A 22,600-nucleotide genomic window follows, 5' to 3' on the forward strand; every position below is an offset into this window, starting at 1 on the left:
ATATGTTGCCAGAAGTGACCCAGGGGAAAGGACAGACTTTCAGTTCACTGTTGAAATTGAACAGGAAACTAACACAGTTTCAGACTCCCTCTCAAAGCAGACAGCTATGTTGTGTTTCAAAAGATACTGTTCTTTGGCAGTCATTTACCTAAAGTCATCACGTGCTTAGACTCACATAATAATCATAGTGAGAGGTTTAGGTGGACCAGAAGGAAGAGCCGTGCTGCTGTTAAATTGTGTCAATGTGAAAATTACAATCATTTGAGAAAAAGCAATAGCACCTATCATTTTGAGACATCTACCATTGCATTTAGACATTAGCAGTAAGTTCTTCTAGAAATAATTTATTCTTCTCCTGTAAAATGCCATATAAAGGAGACTACTGAAGAATCAATGCAGAGTAGTAGGGGATATAGTAGTTCAAATGTTGGTATTTGCATAGGGAAGATTAGCTTCTCAAGACATACAGGGTTTTTAAGGTGAAGGCAGCAAATGCTGTTAAGAAAGAAGATTGTTGGAGAGTTCAAGTAAACCCCCTGAGTCAATAAAAATTCTTCTCCATTTCTGATTCTGAAGCATCCTTAAGGCAAGACCGTCTAGATTAACCTGGGTGTTGTTTTTTTACAGGTCTGACCTTACAAGGCATTTAATGACCTTTGTATAAGCTCAGACTAAGTGAGAGTCCCAACAGGTCACAGTGCTATATAAACTTCATTTTTTGATGAAGTAGAAATGTCCTTCTACAATCCTGAACTCAATTTCAGTACCTCACTGTAGTAGTAGAAAAGTTTGCACAGCTGGGATCAGAGATAACCAAAGCAAGCAGCACTGAGGCTGTTAGTCACACCTGCTCATTGTCACTTACATGCTTGATCAGGCATGGAACCACCTCAAGCCAATAGATGTGTAAAATTGCTTTAAAAATCTACTGCATCGTTTGAGGAAGAAGGGATGGATATTCCCTTGCTTGCTGAATGGACCTTGTTTTGTGAACGAAGAACAGAATTTGGGTTTGGGGTTTTTTTGTTTTTTTTTTTTTTTTTTTTTTTTTTTAGTATGACTGTTCTGAATGTAGGAGCTACTAAAGGAATGCTTGATAACCGAAAACAACTAACGGAAAACACTGAAAACTAGTTTGGGGTAACCAACAGCTGTGATCAGTATGAAAAAATAGCATTGGCTCTGTGGCACGTAGAATATTTGGACCCAAGTGTTGTGGTCCATTTAGTGTTTACACCTCAAGCAAAGTAGTAAGAATTTCCTGCTTGTTTCAGAAGGCGGCTCTAGTCGCAGAAAACGCTAAGTCAAAACCAGTGCCAGCTGCTAGAAGTCAGTACAGCACTCCCTATATCTTTTCATTACACATCTGTCTCTTTCCTATGCTTGCAGCAGAACAGGTCTGCGCTGCACTTTATTCAGGCTGAATTGGGCATATTGGTCTAACCAGAAAGTTTTTACCTGACAAGCAGGTAAATATAAAGAATGGACAGGAGTACTCACATACATAAACATACAGTCCAGAAGTACCTGGAGGTAGTAAATCTTTTCCTTAGGAGAACAAGAAAGTTAATTATAATATTGATAAAAAGACACTTTTTTAATTAAAGTTTGAAGATTTTTCCAAGCAAGCAATTGTTTTCATCATGTATTTTATACAGCTTTTGTCTTAGAATGGGTTTGTGTGAACTGGCACAACACTACAATGCTCAAATTGAAAATCATATGGTAGAATACTTAGGTGTTTAAATGTTTTTGGAAAAAATATTTTTTTATCATGCAAACATTCTGTTTGTCTCAAGTTTGTTGGGTCCTTTTTGTTCAAGGAGCTGATATAACACTTGTATGCAATAGTATATACATATGTAGTATCATATCTGTAGCAGCTTGTTTTGTAACTGTATGAAGATGTAGATACAATCTTAACAGGAGTAATATCCTCAGTGACTTTTGGCATTAGTGCTGAACAAATGTTTTAGCAAATAGCTTATTTTAAAAAAAGGTAAGCTTCAGGTCCACTGTCTTTCAGTATGGGGTTGAGTAAGGGTTAAATTCAGAAAATGGTTTCTATTCTCATCTCTTTCCTCTTCTGAAAAGTGATGGGAAAAAAAGAAATAAAAATCAAAGTAAGCCTTTCAAAGTTAAGTGTTTCAGAATTTATACAAGCTTTCTTGAAATCATTAAGATCCCAGAATTTTTAGTTCATACACAAAATTGAAAAAAATCAATTATGCCACTTATTTAGGGTTTCTCACAAGTACAAAATTGTTCACATGAGGAAGATCTGCAGGAGCATGGTTTAATTATGATTGTTTGAGCTTGCAGCTTTTTTTATATTTGCAAATATCTAAATATCTTAATGATTAAACATTTATGAGTAAATCTCCTGTGAAAGTAAACCACCAGGCTATGGAAAGTATACTGTAGGTGGAGTTGTGCAAGCGTCCTTGTGGAGCTGTGCCAGTACATGGGAATCTGAATCTGAAAAGTCCTCTTTATTCAGATGCTGGACTCCTCAAGAGTAGGCTTTTGGAGTGGCAAACGAAAATGAGTTTTCAGAACTTACTCCTCTTTGAAAACAAAACTTGTTTCAAATCTAGTGTCTCACAGAGAAAATCCAGTGAGCTTAACTCTGTGTTGTCTGGCATCTCTATGTTTGAGAAACCATTCTCCAACGAAGCAGTAGCGTTTTTCACTGTCGTGTTCAACAATTTTCAGTTTTTTGTATCTTTTCTTTTTAAGATGTTTTCTTAAATATGCAGCTGAGGAGACCAAGAACAAGAAGATAAATCCATAGATGGATGATGAAAGGATTTTCCTGAGCTTAGTAGTTAACATAATAGTTTGCAAAGAAAAGAATTTACAAGTCCTTGTTCAAATGCGCTATGTAGAGAGTGAATAAAATAAACAGCAAGATGTGTTGTGATAGGAACTCAGATGATCAAAGGGAACTACTGAATAGTCATAGTTATTCTTTCAGATAAAATAAGGAAGTAATTCCTTTGAGACTTTTTTGTGATCATTTCTGTTGGAAAACTTTGTATGCATTACTCAGAAATTCAATGAAGAGAAAAGCAATACAGCCTAGATAATAGTGTCAGCTTTGAGCACGAGGTGGCATGTGGACATAGCTTGAGCTATTTCTCCAAATCATTTGAATGGAAATATTGGATTAGTTAACCTTGTGTCAGGTCTGTTAGTTAAATAAACCCTCCAGCTGTTCCTGACTGAAGGATGCGTAGTTGTGACTGAAAGATGCTGCTGCTTTTCATTAGAATTTTGTCAAACATATCCTGCCAACATAATGATTTTAAAATAAAATGGTTTATTCGATGGAAAAGGATAACAAGCAGAAAATTCACAGCCTTTTCTTTTCACAGGGTGTTTCAGCCCAGTAGGAAATCCTCTTAGCCGAACACTATTGGGTAGACTACAGACGGTAAGGAATTGTATCTTTGCATTTTTTTTTAAATTGATGTTTAACTATAAAATGTCATTATTCACAAGTTCTCATTGTAGAGAGGTTTTTTTTTAATCCTGTCTTTATTCACAAAAGAGGTATCTTCAAGGAAGTTGTCTACATGGGCAAATAAGCTTTTGCTGCAGCCAGCTCGTAATGAGATTAGATATCCGCAAATTAAAAGCTTTATATGTTTTTCATTATTTACTTTTTGTTGTTTAGAAATAAATAAGCGAAAATCACAGTCCTGTGTTTTTTATTATTACTAAGAATATAGACATTGATAAATAAGGAGCGAAAGCTGGAACAGTAACTTGAATCCTCTTTGCAGCACCATGTTTTCATTGTTTACTCATACTTTACCTTTTTGTAACAAGTGAAATCACAGCTATCCTCATTTTATTTAATTCTTTATCTGTTAAATATTGATGGGAAACTTCTAGTAATTACATTTATTCTTTTCTTTATTTCTGGTTTCCTGATCACCATAGTATAAATCCAGCAGAATCTGTAAACGCCATTAATTCCAACTATAGACCTGATAAACCTGGATTAAGCACAAAATGTATGGAGAGACTAGTGACGGGAGAACAAGTGGTGCTTCTGAGTACTGAACGTATGTGTGGCTCTAGAAGGCTGGGCCTGTGGTATGGGAGATGTTAATCCTTCTGCACCTGTGGACAGAATGCCATGATTTAATATTCTGTATTACTTGCCTGCTAATTATAATTTTCAGAGAAATATTAGTGGTGGACATATATTAACTTCAATCATTTATAGCTGTTTTACAGTTTGGATTTGGGGTTCTGCTTTCGGTTGTTTTCAGGGTTTTTCGTACCTACTTTATTTAACACAGAATAATAGAGTTGTGGAAGGCTTGTAAGACTCACTTGGACTTGCCAAGAAATTTTGAAAGTACGGTTTTACATTGCAGTTTTGTTAGTGGCTAAGTGCTTCTTGGTTTTGCATTTTCAATTTTTTAGCCATCAATATGTAATTTTGAGGAAAACGTATGAATTGCTCAATCAGTATTTTAGTGTCCTCCATCACAGCAAGCTCTATAAACATTTACAGGATGAACTGTTTTGGAAAATGCTGAATAGCAGCTAATTTAAAATATTTTTTTCTGAGAGGGTTAAATTAAGATTTTGAATATTTTTGTTAATTTTTCTGTTATAAATGCAGTCATGTATATGTTATAAGTGCAGATGAACTGACTCATTTATATCAAAAAAGTAGCGTACTTACAAATGGCCAAATACGTCAAGAGGTTTTGAATAGATTCAGGAACAGGAGCATTTTACATGCTTCTGAATTGATCTTTTTTTTTCCTTTTTTTCCTTTTCTTTCTTTTTTTTTTTTTTTTTTCATCCCTGTAGGGTTTACTGTAGCAGCTGTGTTTGCACTTCTGTTTTCTGTTTGTATATTGCAGGTTTCAATAAAGTGTAGCCTCGCACAGTTTTGGGTTTTTTCCTCTAGGCAGATTATGGATTGTCATGCTCATTAAATATTGAAGAGCTGTAATCAAATAAGAATTGTAGTCATCTGAAGCCTAAGGAGGTAACTTTACAGTGTCTACGGACAGATTAATTAAGACCAAAGAAGAGTACATTATTCTTAGCAATTAATACTTTTAGAATAATTTTAATTTAGCTATTAATACTGTCCTTGCACTTCTGTTTCCTTAGACTGAATTTGTGCAGTTAGGTACCCTGAGCTAGAAGTGTGTTAACAATTAATTGGACCAGAGAACAAGAACAGAAACACGACAGTGCTAACAATATTCAATTATTTTATGCTGAGTCTCAGCTTATTTAGCATTTCATTTAAAACTTCAATTACTGGGGTAAAGAGATTGCATGACATTCTTAGAGAAGGAGAGGATTAAGTAAATTTCTAACCCTCGGGTTTATAAAGAAAAATGAGAACAATGGAGCAACTGTAAAAGCTCAGACTGATTCTGTAGAATTTTAAAATGTTTTAAATAATATCTCACTTTTAAGCCAGTCATGGGGTTTTTGAGCACTATATGTTCGTTTCTTATTCTTTACCTTAAAAAAAAAAATCACAAACAAACCAAAAAGCAAAAAAACAAAAACAACCACTGAAGTCAAAAGGTGACAGTCTCAGAACCTAGGCTGAGGCACAGATTTACTGAACAGGCAAGAGCAGCTTTAACTCTCGTTCCCACTGTCTTCCCTGGAGTGTCTGCACAAGTAACACTCCCAGTGTCTCTTCCATTCTGGCAGATGGCAGGTATAGGGAGGTGGAGCATGGAGAAGCAGTGGCACTGTGCAGCATCTGAGAAATAGACGTTTGTCCTTCTTCACGTTGCTGAGTCCTCCACTCTAGCGGGAAAAGGAGGGAGGGTGGCCTTGGCCCTGTGTGCACACGCATTCAGGTTCACCCTGGTACATGTAGTGCCTGCCTAAGATTAATCTTAGAAAAGCTTATTTTCCAAGTGCAGTTAGTAAGACTTAATGACTAATTAGAAGTGGGACTTTATGTTTATTCTGTTACAATGAAGGATTTGTTTACATGTAAGGAAGAAGCATGTGAAACCACGACCAGACTTTAAATGTTTTCCATATTTTTTCCTTAAAACATTGATATTGTGGTATTTGAAAGATGTTTGTTCAGTAGTAGAAATAGAATACTGAAATTTTTACAGAAAAGACAGTAATAACATATCCCTTGTTCTTACCTGCTGCTGCTGCTTCTCCTAAGGGAATGAATACTATCAAATGCCCAAATCCTGTTAGCTACTATATATCTGCAAAAAAGCAAAACCTCCATTACCACAATCACAGAAGCTGCCCAATTAAGAAGCAGCCATAAACATTTTAATTTGTGCCATTATCAGGAATCGGTGACACTTCATACAGCAACTTATTTATCAGTTCACTCTTACCTGCAGTGCTCTTTTTTGTATGAGCGTCTTACAATATTTTTTAATTTGGTTTGGTGTTGGAAGTGTCAAAGCTATCTGAGTGGGTTAGTCGTAGATAACCAGCATGATAGTCTGTGGTTAAGAAGTCTGCATCAACTGCTGGATCTATTTGTCTTCTTCTGAGGATGTTCCGAAGAGCTCCTAACAGCTTTGTTCAACCAAAATCAGGGTGGCACGGCGGGCTTTTTCAGCAAGCATTTTCTTCCTGTTTCTCACAGATGGTCTGCCTCCCAAAAAGACAAACTCCTCAGAACAGAACTATAGGCCCGTGTCTGCTCCAGTACAAGAAAAATACTAACTAGTTTCCATCTTGCATTAAAAAAGGAGATGTTAATACTCTATTAAGGACGATGTATTTGTATGCTTCGGTATGTCAGTTGCTTTGTTGGAAGCCTGAAAGCGTGGCTTAATCTTGTGACACAACATTAAAAAATGATGTTTCTAAGCTGAAAGGCCAGTGGTTTTTGGTGGGTGTTGCTTGCAGCGTTCCTGTCGGTTGGCGCAGCGAGGGGCATGGCGGGGCAGGCCGGAGGCAGCCCCGCTGCCCTGCAGTACCGCGCCAGGGCTCGGCAGCCCTGACAGCTCCCCTGTCCGGCCGGAGGCCCATGGCGTACCCGGCTGACGTTTTAAGAGGAAACTTTTTGGATTGTTGTTGCCTTAAAAGTTTAACGCAGTGTCTGAGAACATTCAGCATAGTCTCAGGATGACTCATGGATTTTAGCTTGTTATTTCCAAACAGCTCGCGCTCTTCAGGCTCTTCTTACATGGAGTGTTTGAGAGCGCACAAATACTTTATAAAGAGAGAGAGACAGATTGAGACACAATAATGGGGCAATATGAGTACCTGAACTAGATACCTAAATAACACTGCTAATAATTCTGATGAATCATTTTTGAGCAACAGGAGGCACTCCCATCCCACAGGCTAAGCACATTGCCTTGCACAGTTCTCTTAACCTTGAGAATGGAAAATGAGAATTAGCTGAAACCTGTAAGGCAGTGCAAACTACTAGTAGACCACTGAACAAGCCACGTACTCTGAACTGCAGCTCCACCGGTCTTTGTTCAAAATTTGTTTATCAAATCAGGCCGTTACACTTCCCCCCCTGCTGCGTATGTACATAATTATTCAGAACTCTTTAAGTGGTAGGCTTAGATGTTCTGGTAGATGATAAGAACCGAGTGCAACTATTTGCTTTTATACTCTGTTCATCTGTATGTACTGCGTATGTCTGTAAGTACTGTGAGAATACCAAAACAGTCTGGAGACTGGGTGGAACCTCTGTGCTCAGGGTAGTCTTATTTGTTTTCTATACGGGATAAGGCTAGCGAAGTTAGGAAAACAACGCTGAGGACAAGAATCTCTGTTCTAGAGAATGCTGTTTATTGTGCTGAGGATTGCAGTAATGATGTTCCTTGGATCAACCTAATTTAAAAAAAAAAAAAAGGCAGTACATTTTAGATGCATGTTTTGAAAAAGCAAGAGAAGAGAAAGAAGTTCATGCAAAAGACAGTTAAAAGAGGGACTGTAAAATATGAAAAAGGTGAAGTATGTTGGAACTAAATTTAAATTTTAAATAAAATTTAATTTGAAACAATTTTAAATTCTCAAATTTGAATGTTTATAATGTGGTACAATCTGTTATGGGTAGAAATGTTGTTTACTTCACAAAGGTCACATTTGATTCTTTTCTAAAATATTTTAATTGCTGTGTAATATTTCTATTCTGTATTATAGTTTGTATCCTTTGACACACACAAAATCTAGGGGAAAATGGTTTATCCTATGTGAAAATAGGCCATTGAAAAAAATTAAGTAATACCAGCAAAGCACTTCCATCTCTTCCTTTGTTTTAACTTGTTGTTCCTCTGCTAATTTTCATAATTTTTCTGTTTTAAATCTTTTTTCAACTGAAGAATTCTGTTGTTTGACAGAAATTAAATTTTGTAGGTACAGGCACATCCTAATTATTGTGTTATATGTGCTATTCTTTTGACTTCATTGGAAGTCTGAAGAGTAAGTGGTAAAGATAGAACAATTAGAATTCAACGGAATGTATTGGTTATTAAGACCAACCTGAATTTCTCCATTATATGAAAGTGACATCTTTTGCATACTGGTTCAGAGGTAAAGTTCACTGCAACAACTTCATGAACATCTACTCTAGTATTTGCAATGCAAACAAGCTTAGACTGCATAGTCATCAATCCTCTGTCTTACCCCATTTTGTCTGTAGTGTAGTGCACATACTTGAAAAACTTAATATCTTTTTCTAAATATCTACATAGCCAATATTACTCAGTGTTGCACAACATCACTTCTGCTTCTTCTTTTTAAGAAAAAAAAGTTTTATTACAGATAATTCTTATTGGTTTACAGTGGACATGAAAATACTCAAAAATACAGGTTATCAAAATATTTCATATTAAAGATTAAAAATAATTTCTTCTTCTAGAATGATAACTGCCTGACAGCACTGGGGATGAGAGGAGGAAGCAGTTGTCCACTCAGGCAAGAGACAGTAAGTATTATGTAATTTTTTACATAAATAAGTATCTTCTATACCTGTTACACTGTATCTATGCTTTTGAAAGGACATTCTTCTTTTTTTTTTTTTTTTTTTTAGCATGGTCTCAAGGATTTTTATTGCTACCCTAGATTTTGTAATTCTTACAAACATGTTCATAACCAGCATAACCACGTTACTGCTGTTTTATGTCACTCTTGAAAAATAATTTTGTAAAATTTTGATGAATATAGATTTTTTTTTTTTTTTTTTTCTTTTCTTGAACTCAGACCCAGACAGAACTTAACACATGTCTGAATGTTACAACAGAAGAAATTCTGTTTCTTTGGGCAGTCTTCTTTGGTGCTGAGGTGTATTTCCTATATCCACTTATGGTCATTTTCTCATCATATGTCTCCAGAGAATATAATGGCAATTTCCACATTTCATTTAAATTGTTAGGCTTGCTAAACCAGTTGTATTACAGGACACATTGGTATTTTAATTTTTTTTTGTTTCTGGGAGACGGTGGGACTTGCTTGATTGGTCTGAACTGTTTGTTGGCAGTGTTGCCATGTTACTGAATTTTTGTAATTTTTTAAAAAACCCAAAACATTTGCACCAGAACTATCTTACAAAAGACACTGCAAGAAGAAGTATTTCTTGCTATGCCTTTCATTGGTTTTCATGCTGCCAAATGATTAGTATTGTATTCCCCCCCCCCCGTTTTTTTTTTCCTCTGAGTGACCTCATGATTTTCACAGTACTAATGCTAAGGAAACCGTTGTCCCTTAACTGGACACCGTGTTAGAGCACCCCTTACAGGACTTGAGCGTGTGAGCTTCCTGTTCTGTATGGTTTCTCTGTGGTGCTCATTAGTGTGTTTTATTTTGATTCTATTCTATAGTTCATATTTCTATATTGTCAACATCACCTGTGATTTACTGTATTAGCTTTCCTAATGCAGGGAGGAGAGTTATAATAAAGGATATTTCATTGTTTAGCTTCTTTATGTAAGTTCAGGGTTACTAAATGCCTATTTAGATAAATTTCCCATCTACTGAGAAATATGCTGATACTAATTCTTTGATGCTCCCCAGCTCACAAATTACCACATAGGATTTACAGTCGTTTCCATCATTTCCCATTCATAACTAATTTAATCTGTTTAGTTGTTGACATGAAATTATGAAAATATAGGTGACATTGGCTATATATATATGTACACACACATAACTCACAGGTGATCTTACTCAAAATAGAAATACAAACATAAAAAGCACTGTGCGGTTCAGCAGTCTTAGGATTTAAATGCATGCGTGAGTAATAAAAAAAGGAAGATTTTTCTCCAAGTCTCTATCTTCATAACAACTTTGCTGTCTCCTGCAATCCCCTATAACCTCCTGTCACTCCTAATGATCCCTGTTTCTGACCTCTTTACTTAAAATTTCATAGAGGAATATGACATGAAGATTATATGTAGGGAAGCAGTATTGTTTGTGTAAAATAGGTCATAATTTTGCTCTTCACTTAGCCTGAGGGAAGTGAGCAGTTTTTTTACTATTTCAGTTCACTTCGGTTTTTTTCAGTCTTTTCTGCTCTGAATTCATCAGGACAATTTTTGTTCATAGGGCGTAGGAAATAAATAAGTTGTACTTGATATTTTCATATTCAGGGTAGAAAGCAGGCTTCTGGTAATGTATTCTGTGTAATTTGCATGGTGCTGACCACCATTAGTATTTTTTTCCAGATAAGTATAGATGCACTGTATTTGGCTAATGGATTTATTATGTTAAATAGAATAAAAAGGTATTTTGACAGATATTTATAAACACACAAACAAAAGCAGAGTGATCAAAGCAAAACTTTGCAATGATATTTTTGTACTAAATTTTTCCTTCGGTAAAACTGTCATGCTGTTGAAGTATTTATTCAAACACATATGCTTCATGGGCACACACAGAATGGGATCTGAAGGTGGTGTAACAATTCTGAGAAAGTGAGTGAATGAAGTGTTTTTTTTTTTCCTTTCGCTGCACAAGTAAATTGCTTATAAAACTAACAGCTGCTGTTTTGAAGCTAATCTTAGTGAATTGAATGTTCTTAACCATTTCTACAATCCCACAGTCCTTTATCTTGCCTCTCCTGCTGCTTTCCCACCACCCCTGATCCCATTAGCAAAACTTGAGACAGCCTCAGCTTTTACCAAAGTGCAGCTTTGGTTTCAGCTGCTTTTCTGCAAGAGGAAGTGAATGTTGCGCTTTTTTCTCTGTGGCATGGTTGTGATAAAGCTGTGGTGCTCTTATCTCTCTTTTAGGTAGTGGCTCTTTATGACTACACAGCGCATCGATCAGATGAGCTAACCATCCATCGCAGTGACATTATCCAAGTGTTATACAAAGATAATGATAACTGGTGGTTTGGCAGCCTAGCAAATGGACAGCAAGGCTATTTTCCAGCTAATTATGTGGCTGGTGAAAGTAAGTTTACTGCTGTCTTCCTGGTATACCGGTGTGGGTTTAACTGATGGTCCAAGATTTTACCATGCTTTACTGCTTATTGTTCTGAAGATACAAATTTATGTAGCACACAGATGGCATAATGGTGACTTATTGTGCTGCAGAAATTGTGCAAAGTTTGCTAACCACTTAGCAAGTTGACATGCCTGACTTAGGAAGGTATTGGACTTCGTTAAACATTCCAGCTTATATAGCACTGACTTAACTGTCAGTCACCTGGGTTGATTCCTTGTCTCTTCCTACATGTAGCCACATAGATTCATGCCCTACCTTAGCAATGTTTTAGGACACATCAAAGCATTTCACAGACATCTTAGGTTTTTCTTAGACGATCTCTGTTAGCTCTAACCAGTTGCTTTTGTAAAAACTCTCAATTTTCCTCCTACTCTAATGGAGAATACACAGTTCCCAAATGTGTGGATTTCAGTATGAAGATTTAAAAGAACAGTAATGCTTAAATCTCATATCTGAGCATTGAACTTGCTACCAGGTCCTTGCCTTTGAAGTAATACAGACAAACCTAAATAAACCTGAACAAATAATATAGGAAGCATCCTACTGAGTCAAGTGATGGAAGGATGCTCGGTCTCCTGACAGTTGTTAGTATTCAGCTTACCAACGTAGTGCGTGGTTGCATACTACAAGAAATTCATCTGCCTTCCTAAACTATCAAGCTATCAGTTATACTGGTGTTTAGAAATCTTTTAACCCAACATTTCTCAATATTTTCCCCCCATTTTCTAGTTCCTCCCTCTGTATTTCAAGTGAAGTCTAGTGTTTATGCCTCATTCCTAAAAAAAACTTGGACAGAACACTATGCTAGCTTGATGATGGTAATTAGTTAGCTTAACAACTGCCCTTCCCCTTTGTCCTCCCCATGCACATCCTGTGCATTTTCTCCTTCCTTTCTTCCTTGCAGAATAAGCCAGAGAGCAGTCTGTAGGAAGAGTCCTCAGTGGTGGGCTGTTGTTGTTTAAAAAAAAAAAAAGAAAAAGAAAATTTTTGAGGCAGTTGTCCAACTGTGCCATAAAACCCCTGGTGTATAGTTTGTTATTTCAGTTGGTGACCATCTTATTACTGAATCAAAAGAAATGCATATGGTACATATGTTAAGTATCAGCTGCATTGCTGTCAGTATGGACTCTGTTCCCAGTCATGTAAACGTTTGATTGTTTTTATTTTATATAATTGCCTATATAAATTACCTACATATAAATTACATTTAAATCTAAGCCTACAAATAGAAATAAAAGTTAATGGGCAAATTTTTATAGATTTTCATAGGAAGTTTGGCTTCAAACATTTTTCACCTGTTTCAGTTCACATTCCATTGTTGGCTAGATTGTAACGTTATGGTTCTTCACATTAAATAGATACTTTCATAATTCTTTCATGGCTCTTGTAATGGTAAATTATGGATCCTGTTTTCAGAAGAATGTGAGGAACAGCCATCGGGATTACTACCAGATTGTGCTCCTCTCCTGCCTGAAGGACCAACAGAAGCAGAGGAATGTTCTCCAACACCACGTAAGGTAATAATTTGAGAAGGAAGGATGCTAAGTAGTGGTGGAGTATTTCTTTTGTGTGCCAGGAGGACTGTGTTAATTTTCAGTCCTTTTTGGAAAAAAATTCTTGCGTGTAGACCTCATTCCAGGCAAGCAGGTAGATTTTCAGCAGATGTCTAATGTTTGTCTCGTGGAACCAGCTGATCCATCATGTGGCAATTAAATATTCTGCCTACTTTTGCATCATTGTCATGAGTGGCAAATCTCCTACTGACTCCAAGGTTTACAGAAGTATCTCTCACAGCTATCTTATGTAAATAATGGTGGAAGAAACAACATGGATTTCTCAAAACCTGACGTACTTTTGGGCACTTGACTGTCATTCTTGGAAGATGCACTGCCCACAGATTCTTCAGATTTTCTTCCATGAAATTTCCGTATCTATCAGATTGTGTAGGAGAAAGTTGTGATGTTTTTCTCTCCACAGTTTTTCAGTCTGTGTAATAATATCCTAACTAAAGATATACAAGGTCTTGTTACCAGACCAGGAGATATGCTGCATCTGAATGTGCTTACTTTGTCGATGGATGTTTCTGTTTAAAAGCTGCAGGTGGTTCTCTGATGTAAATGACGGCAGCCATCCTGTAGGTTGCTCAGGAGGGTGGACTACAGAGACTTCATAGTTTGGAGGCACAAAGGAAAGAAAGGCTTTTGTCTTTGCTATATCTGCTACTCTCCACTTGCACCATATACTGGGTTGCAATTGCATATGGCATGATGTTGTTGTTTACATATCACATACTATATTGTACACAGAGGCATTCCTGTTTCTGTGATTTTAGTAAGTAGTCAGGATATAGCATGTACAGAAGAGCAAAGAAACAGCAGCCCATTTTTAGTCAAGGGAAAAAATAGGGATTTGATTTTTATTTTATTTTTTTCAGAGCTTTAGAGAAACTGCTATGTGAAAAGTAGGCCAAATGACTCTCACTTCTCCAGACAAACAGGGATTAGAAACTGCGTAACTTACGTTCCCCTTCTGTGAAGTAAGACTGATGATTGTCTTAAAACATGGGATACTTTGTACTTTGTAAGCAAAAACAGTATTAGAAATTTGTTCAATAACTGTTAGAATTGAAGAATTTTTTATTCCAATATGTTTGTATTCTGAAGTGTGCTTTGCACGGCTATTCATTTAGTCAAATAGTACTAGCATAACTACTTCAAAAGTGACTTTTGTTCAGATTTCTTTCAAATTGCTTGACTTTTCCATCTACTTATCTAAAATTGAATCTAGTGCTTTGTGTCTCATTTGCAAGCCTCAAAATGTATGCTGTTGCTTAGTTAATTTTTTTCTCTTTTCAGATGATTTATCTAATCTTTACATAATACATATTGCAATGTTCAAGGTTAAAACACTCAAAGCTGCTTCTATGAACCTTTTTTGTGTAGATTTTGTTTTTAATAGGTGAATAGAGAGAGGTAGTATCTAATAATTATTGAGTACAGATTACTCGGCAGCCTAGTTGAAGCCAACTCCTATAAATTGAATTACTAAGTGTTTTGTTTCTAACTATACTTGAAATATGGAATTAATCACTACGCTGAGTAGTAATAATCTGAAGTATCTTTTACCTCTTTGTAGCTGAGAAACTCGTAGCTAAACCATTGTCCAAGTGAACTGGATGCATTCTTTTTTTCTTTTTTTTTTTCTTTCGCCTGCTGCTGTTAAACAAGATCAGGGAACATTAACCTGGGGTGGAACATATCTAATACGGGTAGAAGGAAATTTTTGGTTGTGCCATGCTTAGTTAACCTGGGGAACCTAGCTACTACAAGACACTATTAAACGTATGCGCTTGGGGATTAATTTTTTTTAATAACACGTTTTAGGCTGAGGTAATGTCTGAGATTCCAAAAACGTCTAAATGACTGGGAAACATACATCTGGTTGATTTTTTTAATTTTTTTTTCATTTCAAGTTACATAAGGACAGTATAAATCACCAAGAAAACAGTGAGTTGAATCAAATGATGAATCAAATCTCTGTGTAAGAGTTGCACGTTGAATTATGACATTACACTTGAAGTGTAATGGTTTTACAAAAGCTACAGAGTGCTGCATAGAAGAAACAAGGTATGTTTCAGCTGATTGTCATAATGAAGGAAAGTTCTGCAGTGCTTTGGCTTTAGGCAATACCAGATGCTTCTAAGAGAAAACTGCTTAAGACCACCACTGAGGGGGCTGGTCGGTTATGGCAGTTCCTGTGTTGCAGCAGTGACACAGCAACTTTTCTTCCTATTCCTTTCATGTTTTTTTCGGTATAAAAGCTGATGAAATGAAATGCCAATTTCTTTTACATGGGAAATAAGAAAAATCATTATTTTGTAATATCCTGTGGTGGGTGGTTGTTTTTTTTTCTTTGCAGAAAATGAAGCTTTTTTTGGAATGTTTATCAAATAATTAAGTTGTTGCCTAAGTTGTTACCACAAGCAGGAAAATATAACTGAATTTTTTGGTTATGTTTGGGTTTTGGCTACAAGCATGTTTTCCCAAATACTTAGTTATATCCAGGTCTACTATGTCTATTGTTCTTTCTGTTGGTTGTTGTTGGTTTTTGTTTTTTTTTCCTGAGGAATACTTAAATATTTAGCTCTGTTAAGACTGCAAAACACAGTTGCTACGAAAATCGTCATAGCAGTTACTTGTGAGATTTTGCTACCTACGAGACTAAACAGGGCACTTAAAACGTAGAATACTACTATGGTTTTAATCACTGAGAATATCAGATAGTCTAATTAAAAATAGTTTTCCAACTGCAGGTATTATACATGCATATCTAGCTAATCATCAGGATTTTATGATGAGTGAATAAAATGGAATCATTAATGTTAGAAGAAGGTGTAATAACTCAAGATCCAATATTAATCTTTGCAAATAATAAAAAAACCTTGTAGTTCAAAGAACCTGCTTTCAAAATGCTTGCTACCATCAGCTTTGCATTCATAACATAATAATTTTATGCAAACCTTGTTTTCCTGCCTTATGAGTTACTTAACTCCTGAGCCACAAAATTAGGTCATAATCATCTTTAATTACAACATACATCTAAACTGCCAATAGAAATTTCATGGAGTGAAGTTCTCACTGCATTGGTGAAGAATCCCAAGAAATAGACGGACCTGTCATCTGGCTGCTGCAGTAAATGTGGTGTTTTCAGGTTCCTTAAGATGAACGCAGAAAAGTCAGAAATCCAGATAGGGTTCTATTAGAAAACAGAATTTGGATTTTGAAAAATTTTGGCAAATCAGAGACATTTCAAAGTCAATAGAGTGTCTTTTTTGGGGCCACAAATGTTCTGCTGTCTATAAAATCTTGTGAATATGTTTTATAATCTATGATGGCCTACCACTCACTACATAAAATGCATCTAATTGGATTCTGAATGTTAAGTACTCAGTTCTACATTATGCAAGAATAGTGGGAAGTATTCATATACAAAAACAAAACAGTAATTTAAAATTTCCATTAAAAATGTAAGAAAATATTCTTTCTAGTATATTTATCTTTGAAAAAAATTATGTTAAGATGTAAAATTATGGTCACAAGCATGAAAAGAAAAGGATTACCTTCAAGAACTATATTATTATTGCACAATTTGGATAATCTACCCAGAGATCATCAAAACTTGATTCCATGTATATTTAAACAAAGTTTGAGATCATCACTGTTCACATAAATAATTCATGTTCTCACTCTTCCTCCCCTAGAGTAGGTGGTTGTCAGACTTTCTGAATGCTTAGCCTAGCGTGTCTGAAACTAACCTGCCAAGCAATTGATGCTTTTCCCCTGGGCTTGAGCTCTTTCGATGTGGGTGGTTTTGTGGGCTCAAAATTTATTTATTAGAGATAAAAATTTAAAAAGCATAGAAAACTTGCTCAAAAATATTTCCAAAAATACTAGCTGGACATTTTTCTATTAGTTTAATCAAATATTTTCATTTTATAGTTTGTGCTGTTTCTATTTTCTCCTTTCGTGGTGCCTTTCTTCAGGTTACTGTGTTACTGGGGAACACTTCGGTGACTGACTATTACTTAGGAAGAGGAGGGACTAGACAGATGTGATAATGCTGATGAGGGAAACATTAAAGATTTAATACAATGAACTGAATAGAACTGAAGACTTCCAACATGTCATGAAATGTGTCCATTTTCAAGGTTCAGAGAGGCTGCAGACCCAAAAAAATGTGATACTCAGTTGAATTAGAATGTGTTTGTAGTGAAGTTTATAATTCTGGTCTTCATTCGTGCCTACCATGATTACAGATCTCCCTTTCCAAAGGCATTGACATCAGGGCTGAAAGAAACCGTGCTTTGCTAGAATCAGTCTGCAAAGCTGCTGTGTGGTCTTCCACTTAAACAGTTGAATAGGCATTATAAAACAGGTACATTTTTGCAAATCCTACTTTTGAAATAGTAATTACTTTGATTATTCTTGAAGAAATCGTTCTTCTGAAGGAAATGTTACTGTGGTACCATCTACAAGGAACAGACCATTTTCCTTAAACGTTACCTGACGTTAATATATTTCAGCTTTTTAGTTCCGTAGTTTCCTATTTTGAGGTATTCTTTTTTCCCTTTAGAATGCACTTCGTACTGTTCAAGTTGAATTACTCTGTCTTAAGCATGTGGGGTGCTACTTTATTTATAAGCTGATAGCTCTTTTCGTTTTCAACTCCAAAACCACCTCTGTGTTTTTTAACACCTTTTGTCTCAGAAAATGTTTACGTCTGTGTCTATAGTATTAAGTCCTTGGAAGAAAAGGAAGAAAAGATACCTGCTGTACAAGCAGATTAATATCTTTTGGGAAAAAAAAGAAAAGATTAAATGACATCCTTAGTCATTTGCTATAAGTGACTGAAGAATCAGGCTGAGCCACTGAACTAGTCAAGCAGAACCAAAAATGCTATTGAGGCACACTTATTAAGATAGCTCTCAGGAGCAAGCTATCTTCACTCTTCCCCGTGGTTTTCTCCTTGGGTCCTCACAGCTTCTTTCTGAACAGGGTGGAACTATTTTTATGCAAATTTTAATGCAAAGTTGTAACCACAGATAAATTCCCAGAGGCCAAGGCTTCAAGATTGAACACAGCTGTTCTAAACCATAGGGCTTTAGTCTGAAGTGTCTTGTCTCCACTCTTTCTCCTCTTTTTGTTGTCCCTCAAATAGTTGTCTAGTTGGTCTGATTTCTGAGACACAGTATTTGTCACTGTTGAGCCGTGACTACAGTTTTCACCCACCAGATTTCCTGCTGGTCTCTTCTAGCCCTGAACAGGCCCAGGATTTTGCCATTTCGAAGACTAGACAAGGCAAAGTCCTCTCTGCCTGTGACTCTGGCATTCATAGGTGGAGAAGCTAGTAAGCGTTGGCTTGGTCCTAAACACCTTCAGTGGTTTAGCTGGTTTTTATGGGAAAGATAGAAATTGATGCCGATGGCTCTGTTGTATACAGAGCCACGGTTCTGCTAGATACTCACAACTAAGTTAATGCTGTTAGACATAAGGGTTGGGTTAATCTGGTTTAGATAGGCTTATTCTTTAAAAACATTAGAGAGGGAAAAAAGCAATTATAAGTTAATTGCACTTCACATAGGAAGGTCACAGCAAAAGAATTATATGTAATTCCACTAGCAAAGTTCCCTGCCAGTTGTTCATTTAATGGGGAAATGTCTGGAGGGGTACAGAGTAGCAGGAAGGAAAATGATGAGTGTGGTGTGGTGTCACAGCATTTCTCCCAAGCTTGCCTGATTAGAACAGTTTTGACAGGAGACATCAACATGTTTCTGGGGAGTTAAGTACATTGCTATAAATCTTTTATCCGTGGACTGTATAATAGAAAACAAAATACAAACTTAGTATTGAGTTAAACATCTTAAAGACTAGTCTGAATAGACACAGAGACATGTTCGTTCTTGCCATCTGTGATCCAATGAATCTTTAATTAGATCAAGTTCTGTAGAAATAGCTTCTGTGGGAGAGTTTTATTGGTTTTTGAGATTTTTATTTTTATGATAGTGAACAGAGCAAAAGAAACTTCAGAAAATCTAAGCTTCTGCAGTTGATATGAACTGATGTTCTCCCCTGCTTCTGGTGGGCTATATCTTTCAAAGGTTGGAGAATTAGAATATGGCAGCAAAACTGAACACCATTAGTGGCACACTGTACAAGGGAGATCATGTTTTGTACTATGTTCAGTATTTTTTATTGTGAACAGAAAAGTTCAAGGTATTCATAATTACCCGAAACGTGGTTGTTTTTTTTTGTCTTTAAAGCAAACACAGCCCTAATAATTCTGTATCAATATTTAAGCTCTGCAGTCTGGATGAATTTAATAGCGAACACCCTATCTGTTACAACACTTGGTTTGCTGAATCTTAGAACAGACACAGTGTCAATAGTGCAGAGCTGTTTGGAGCTTCCTGTGAGATCTGCCCATGCATAACAAGTGGTCGAGAGGTTTAGAAATGGGGAAAGAAGAGATCAACAGCCTCTGCAGCCCCTCCATAGCCTAGATTTCTGTGGCTTGCTCTTCACATTAGCGTGTCCTTGATATATTCTCGGTGTCTAAGCACTACCACTACCTCCTTAGCCAAACACCTCCTGCCTATTTTCCCAGCCTCCACTCGCTCACTGTGCTCCTCCTGCCACTCCATCTCCTTGTTGCACCAGCTCCTGCACTGCCTTCTTGCATCTGCTGCTGACCCCACTTAGTCCTTCAGTACTGCTACTGCTTACTCACATCACTGGGATGGGAAAAGTAGTTCAAGGAGTGGGCTAACAGGCACACAAAGGTATGTGGAATAGGCAAGAGAAGGTAGTGGCAGTGAGATCTGCTTCAGAAAGATCTGGTATCTAGTTCCTGCCTTATTACATGCTTGAAAGTTTGTAGGAATGAGGCAAGAAAGCTATCGTACTCGAGCAGTGCTCTGAAGAACTGAGTGTCTGTCCCTTCAGATCCAAGAAATTCTCATTAGTTGCCATGTCAGGTGAACACAGCTATTCAAACATCTCTGTGTGCTTTTCTTTCCTTCTGGCTCATGGTGAATGCTGTGCTTGAATATATGAAAGCCTATGTGATGAGTTCATTTTAAAACAGATCATAAGAGCCTTCAGTTAGGCAGCTTAATTTAGTGGATACTTTAATCTTTCAAGTGTAAAGGATAATTTTCTGTGTTTTGGCATCTGAAAGTATTAAAAAACTTAGTCTGTTTTTGAAAAGATAAGTCAGTCTTCTGTAGTGGCACTTAAGGGAATTATACTAGACTGTTCTTTGGAAAGGTCCATATTTTATTATGGTATTAGTACAATGTAGAGATCCTGTAATATTTAGTCAAAAAGGAGGGTAAAAACACTAGTTCAATATCACTCACAGAAAAGTTTCAGAAAAAGATTCTATTTTGACTGCAGGTGAAGTGAATTTCATGAGTGTGCATGGCAAGGAGCCACAAGGTTATAAATGCTGAAGGAAGTATTAATTACTTAGTCATTCCTTTACAGCACTCCCTTGTATTTTCATATCAGCAGGATTTTATTTCCTTCTTTTGTGTTTACTTTTACCATTGACTTGGTCGCAAGTTTATTACTGTATTAACAGGGATTTTGTGTGTGAAATAGAAGATTTTTCTTCCTAGCCCCACCACAATACTACATTATTGTATTCTAATAGTCTGACTTTTGTCTAAACTAATCCAGCAATCCGTGTTTTTTCAGCAGACTAATTCTAATGACTAATGTTTGAACATGGGTGTTACGGGCAGTGTGCTTACATGAATTCAGTCAGTCAATGGGAGTTTGATCCTGTTTCTTCTAAGTCAGCAGAAAAACAATATTGAACTAATAAAATAATACTAGGGAGCAGGACCAAGACAAAAAAAAAGTTCAGATTTCATTCAACTACTAACGTTGACTAGATGTCTTTTAATTAATTCCATCTGGATTTTAAAAAAGTAATTAAACTGTTCAAGGCCTAAAACTGAGGTTTGGGAGATACGGGTTCTGGTTCCAATATGGTGTTCATTTCCGTGTGCCAAGACAATTGTCGTCTGTGCCTCACTTTACCCCAAATTGAAAAGGGACAATAGGACTTGACAGGGGAATGATAAGTTTTATTCATTAGGGCTTTGAAATCTGTGGTGGATAAGTTTAGTGTCTGAAAACAAAGTATTTTTGTTCCATTTTAAAATACCAAAACTAATGCTTAAGTGATAAAAAGAACTGCCATGAAGCAACCCTCTGTTTTCCCTCTGTTTAAAGTTAAATACGGAGGGACCATGGTACACCATGCCTGTGCGGTCACACAAAATGAAAGCAACAATTGGCAGGCTAGAGGATCAAGAACTATGATTTTTTTTTTTCTTTTCTGTTGCTTCCAGAAAGCTCTTGTTGACTTTGTGGTTACTTTTTTAGGTGCTGTATTGTTGTTGGGCACTCCAGAGCTGCTGAATGATACTCCGTTCCTAATACTGCTCGTTTTTAACTGGGGTGTTAGAGACAGTAATGTCAGTAGCTGGCTGATTCGTGGAGCAATTAGCAGAACATTAAACAAGCTATTTACAAGCAGATGAATACCTCTGTGCTTGGCAGAACTGGTGGTCTGATCTTTTTAACACTAAGGCTATTTAGGAAATTCAGAAACAATGTAGTAGGTTTGCTTTAGGCTGACCATGAATCCAAAATTCAGCTAGCAGTCTTAAAAAATCACAAACATCGTCCACGTTTTGAGGGCTGAGTTAGTTTCAAGCCCATGCTTCTCCTTTACTCCCTGGCCCATGCTTCTCCTTTACTCCCTGAAAAAATATTTTTAGAAAGCGCTAGGTCTAGTCTCTCCCTTCCTTCTCTGGCCTAGGGCTCCAGACTTTTTCTCCAGTTTTCCGATGTCTTCATAGGAACCAGTCCCCAATCTGACAATAGAACTTGTTCTTTCACACGCGCCATACCAAGCGGGCACTTACAGAATGTAGCTGTCCTGTCGGCCTGAAGCAGAGGTCCACAGCAGTTTTTCACTGGCAACGTTGTGATACTAGGTCTGAACCTACCATGTGCTGCACTGCTTTCCACAGTTTTTCCCCTTGGTTGTGGTGCTCTGGAGGCTTGAAGCTCATGGCTGGTTGTGTAGCGTGTGCCTGGCTCCAGAAGAGCAAATTTTGAGTGAGACGTAAGGCCTGTCAGTTGTGTCAGATTCTGCCCCCCATGAAAATTAAAGTACGTGGGTAGTTACCAGATACTTGTGAACAGCCTGGGTGGAAGAAGGAAGGGCACTCACAGTTCCTTATGGGAATTCTTGCAGTAAGTATGAGACCTGTTAGAAGTAGGAGAGGTTTGTTTATAACGGGAGTGAGTTGCGTAGAGACCCACTAATTACTTTTGGAAATCGGTGAATTTACTTAAGCTCTTCCAGGTTTGGGGTTTTTTTAGCCCTGAATTATTAAGTAACCTGGAGTGATTTGAACTGCTTTTCACTGAAACTTGCAGGCTTAATAAATAGACAGGTTTCTCTTGTTCAAACTATGGAATAAGATGGCTTTTTAGCATTCTGTCTTTATTCATGTAGTAGCAGAAATAACTTACTTCTTTACAGACCGCGTGTATTTTAAGCTGACTTCAAG

General features: G+C 36.8%; 1 protein-coding gene across 12 annotated transcripts in view; it reads left to right on the plus strand.

Moving 5' to 3' along the window:
* Window positions 1-22,600, plus strand: part of AHI1 (Abelson helper integration site 1) — a 95,855-nt gene that overhangs the window by 67,742 nt on the left and 5,513 nt on the right. For all 12 annotated transcript variants that reach the window (XM_075413987.1, XM_075413994.1, XM_075413996.1 and 9 more), the window contains 4 exons: window positions 3,378-3,436; window positions 8,864-8,929; window positions 11,232-11,394; window positions 12,865-12,965. In XM_075413987.1, the coding sequence (XP_075270102.1) occupies window positions 3,378-3,436; window positions 8,864-8,929; window positions 11,232-11,394; window positions 12,865-12,965 (389 nt within the window). The remainder of the gene's footprint in view (window positions 1-3,377; window positions 3,437-8,863; window positions 8,930-11,231; window positions 11,395-12,864; window positions 12,966-22,600) is intronic.

The sequence above is a fragment of the Opisthocomus hoazin genome, chromosome 2, assembly GCF_030867145.1.
Source record: "Opisthocomus hoazin isolate bOpiHoa1 chromosome 2, bOpiHoa1.hap1, whole genome shotgun sequence".
In the NCBI taxonomy this organism is placed as follows: Eukaryota; Metazoa; Chordata; class Aves; order Opisthocomiformes; family Opisthocomidae; genus Opisthocomus; species Opisthocomus hoazin.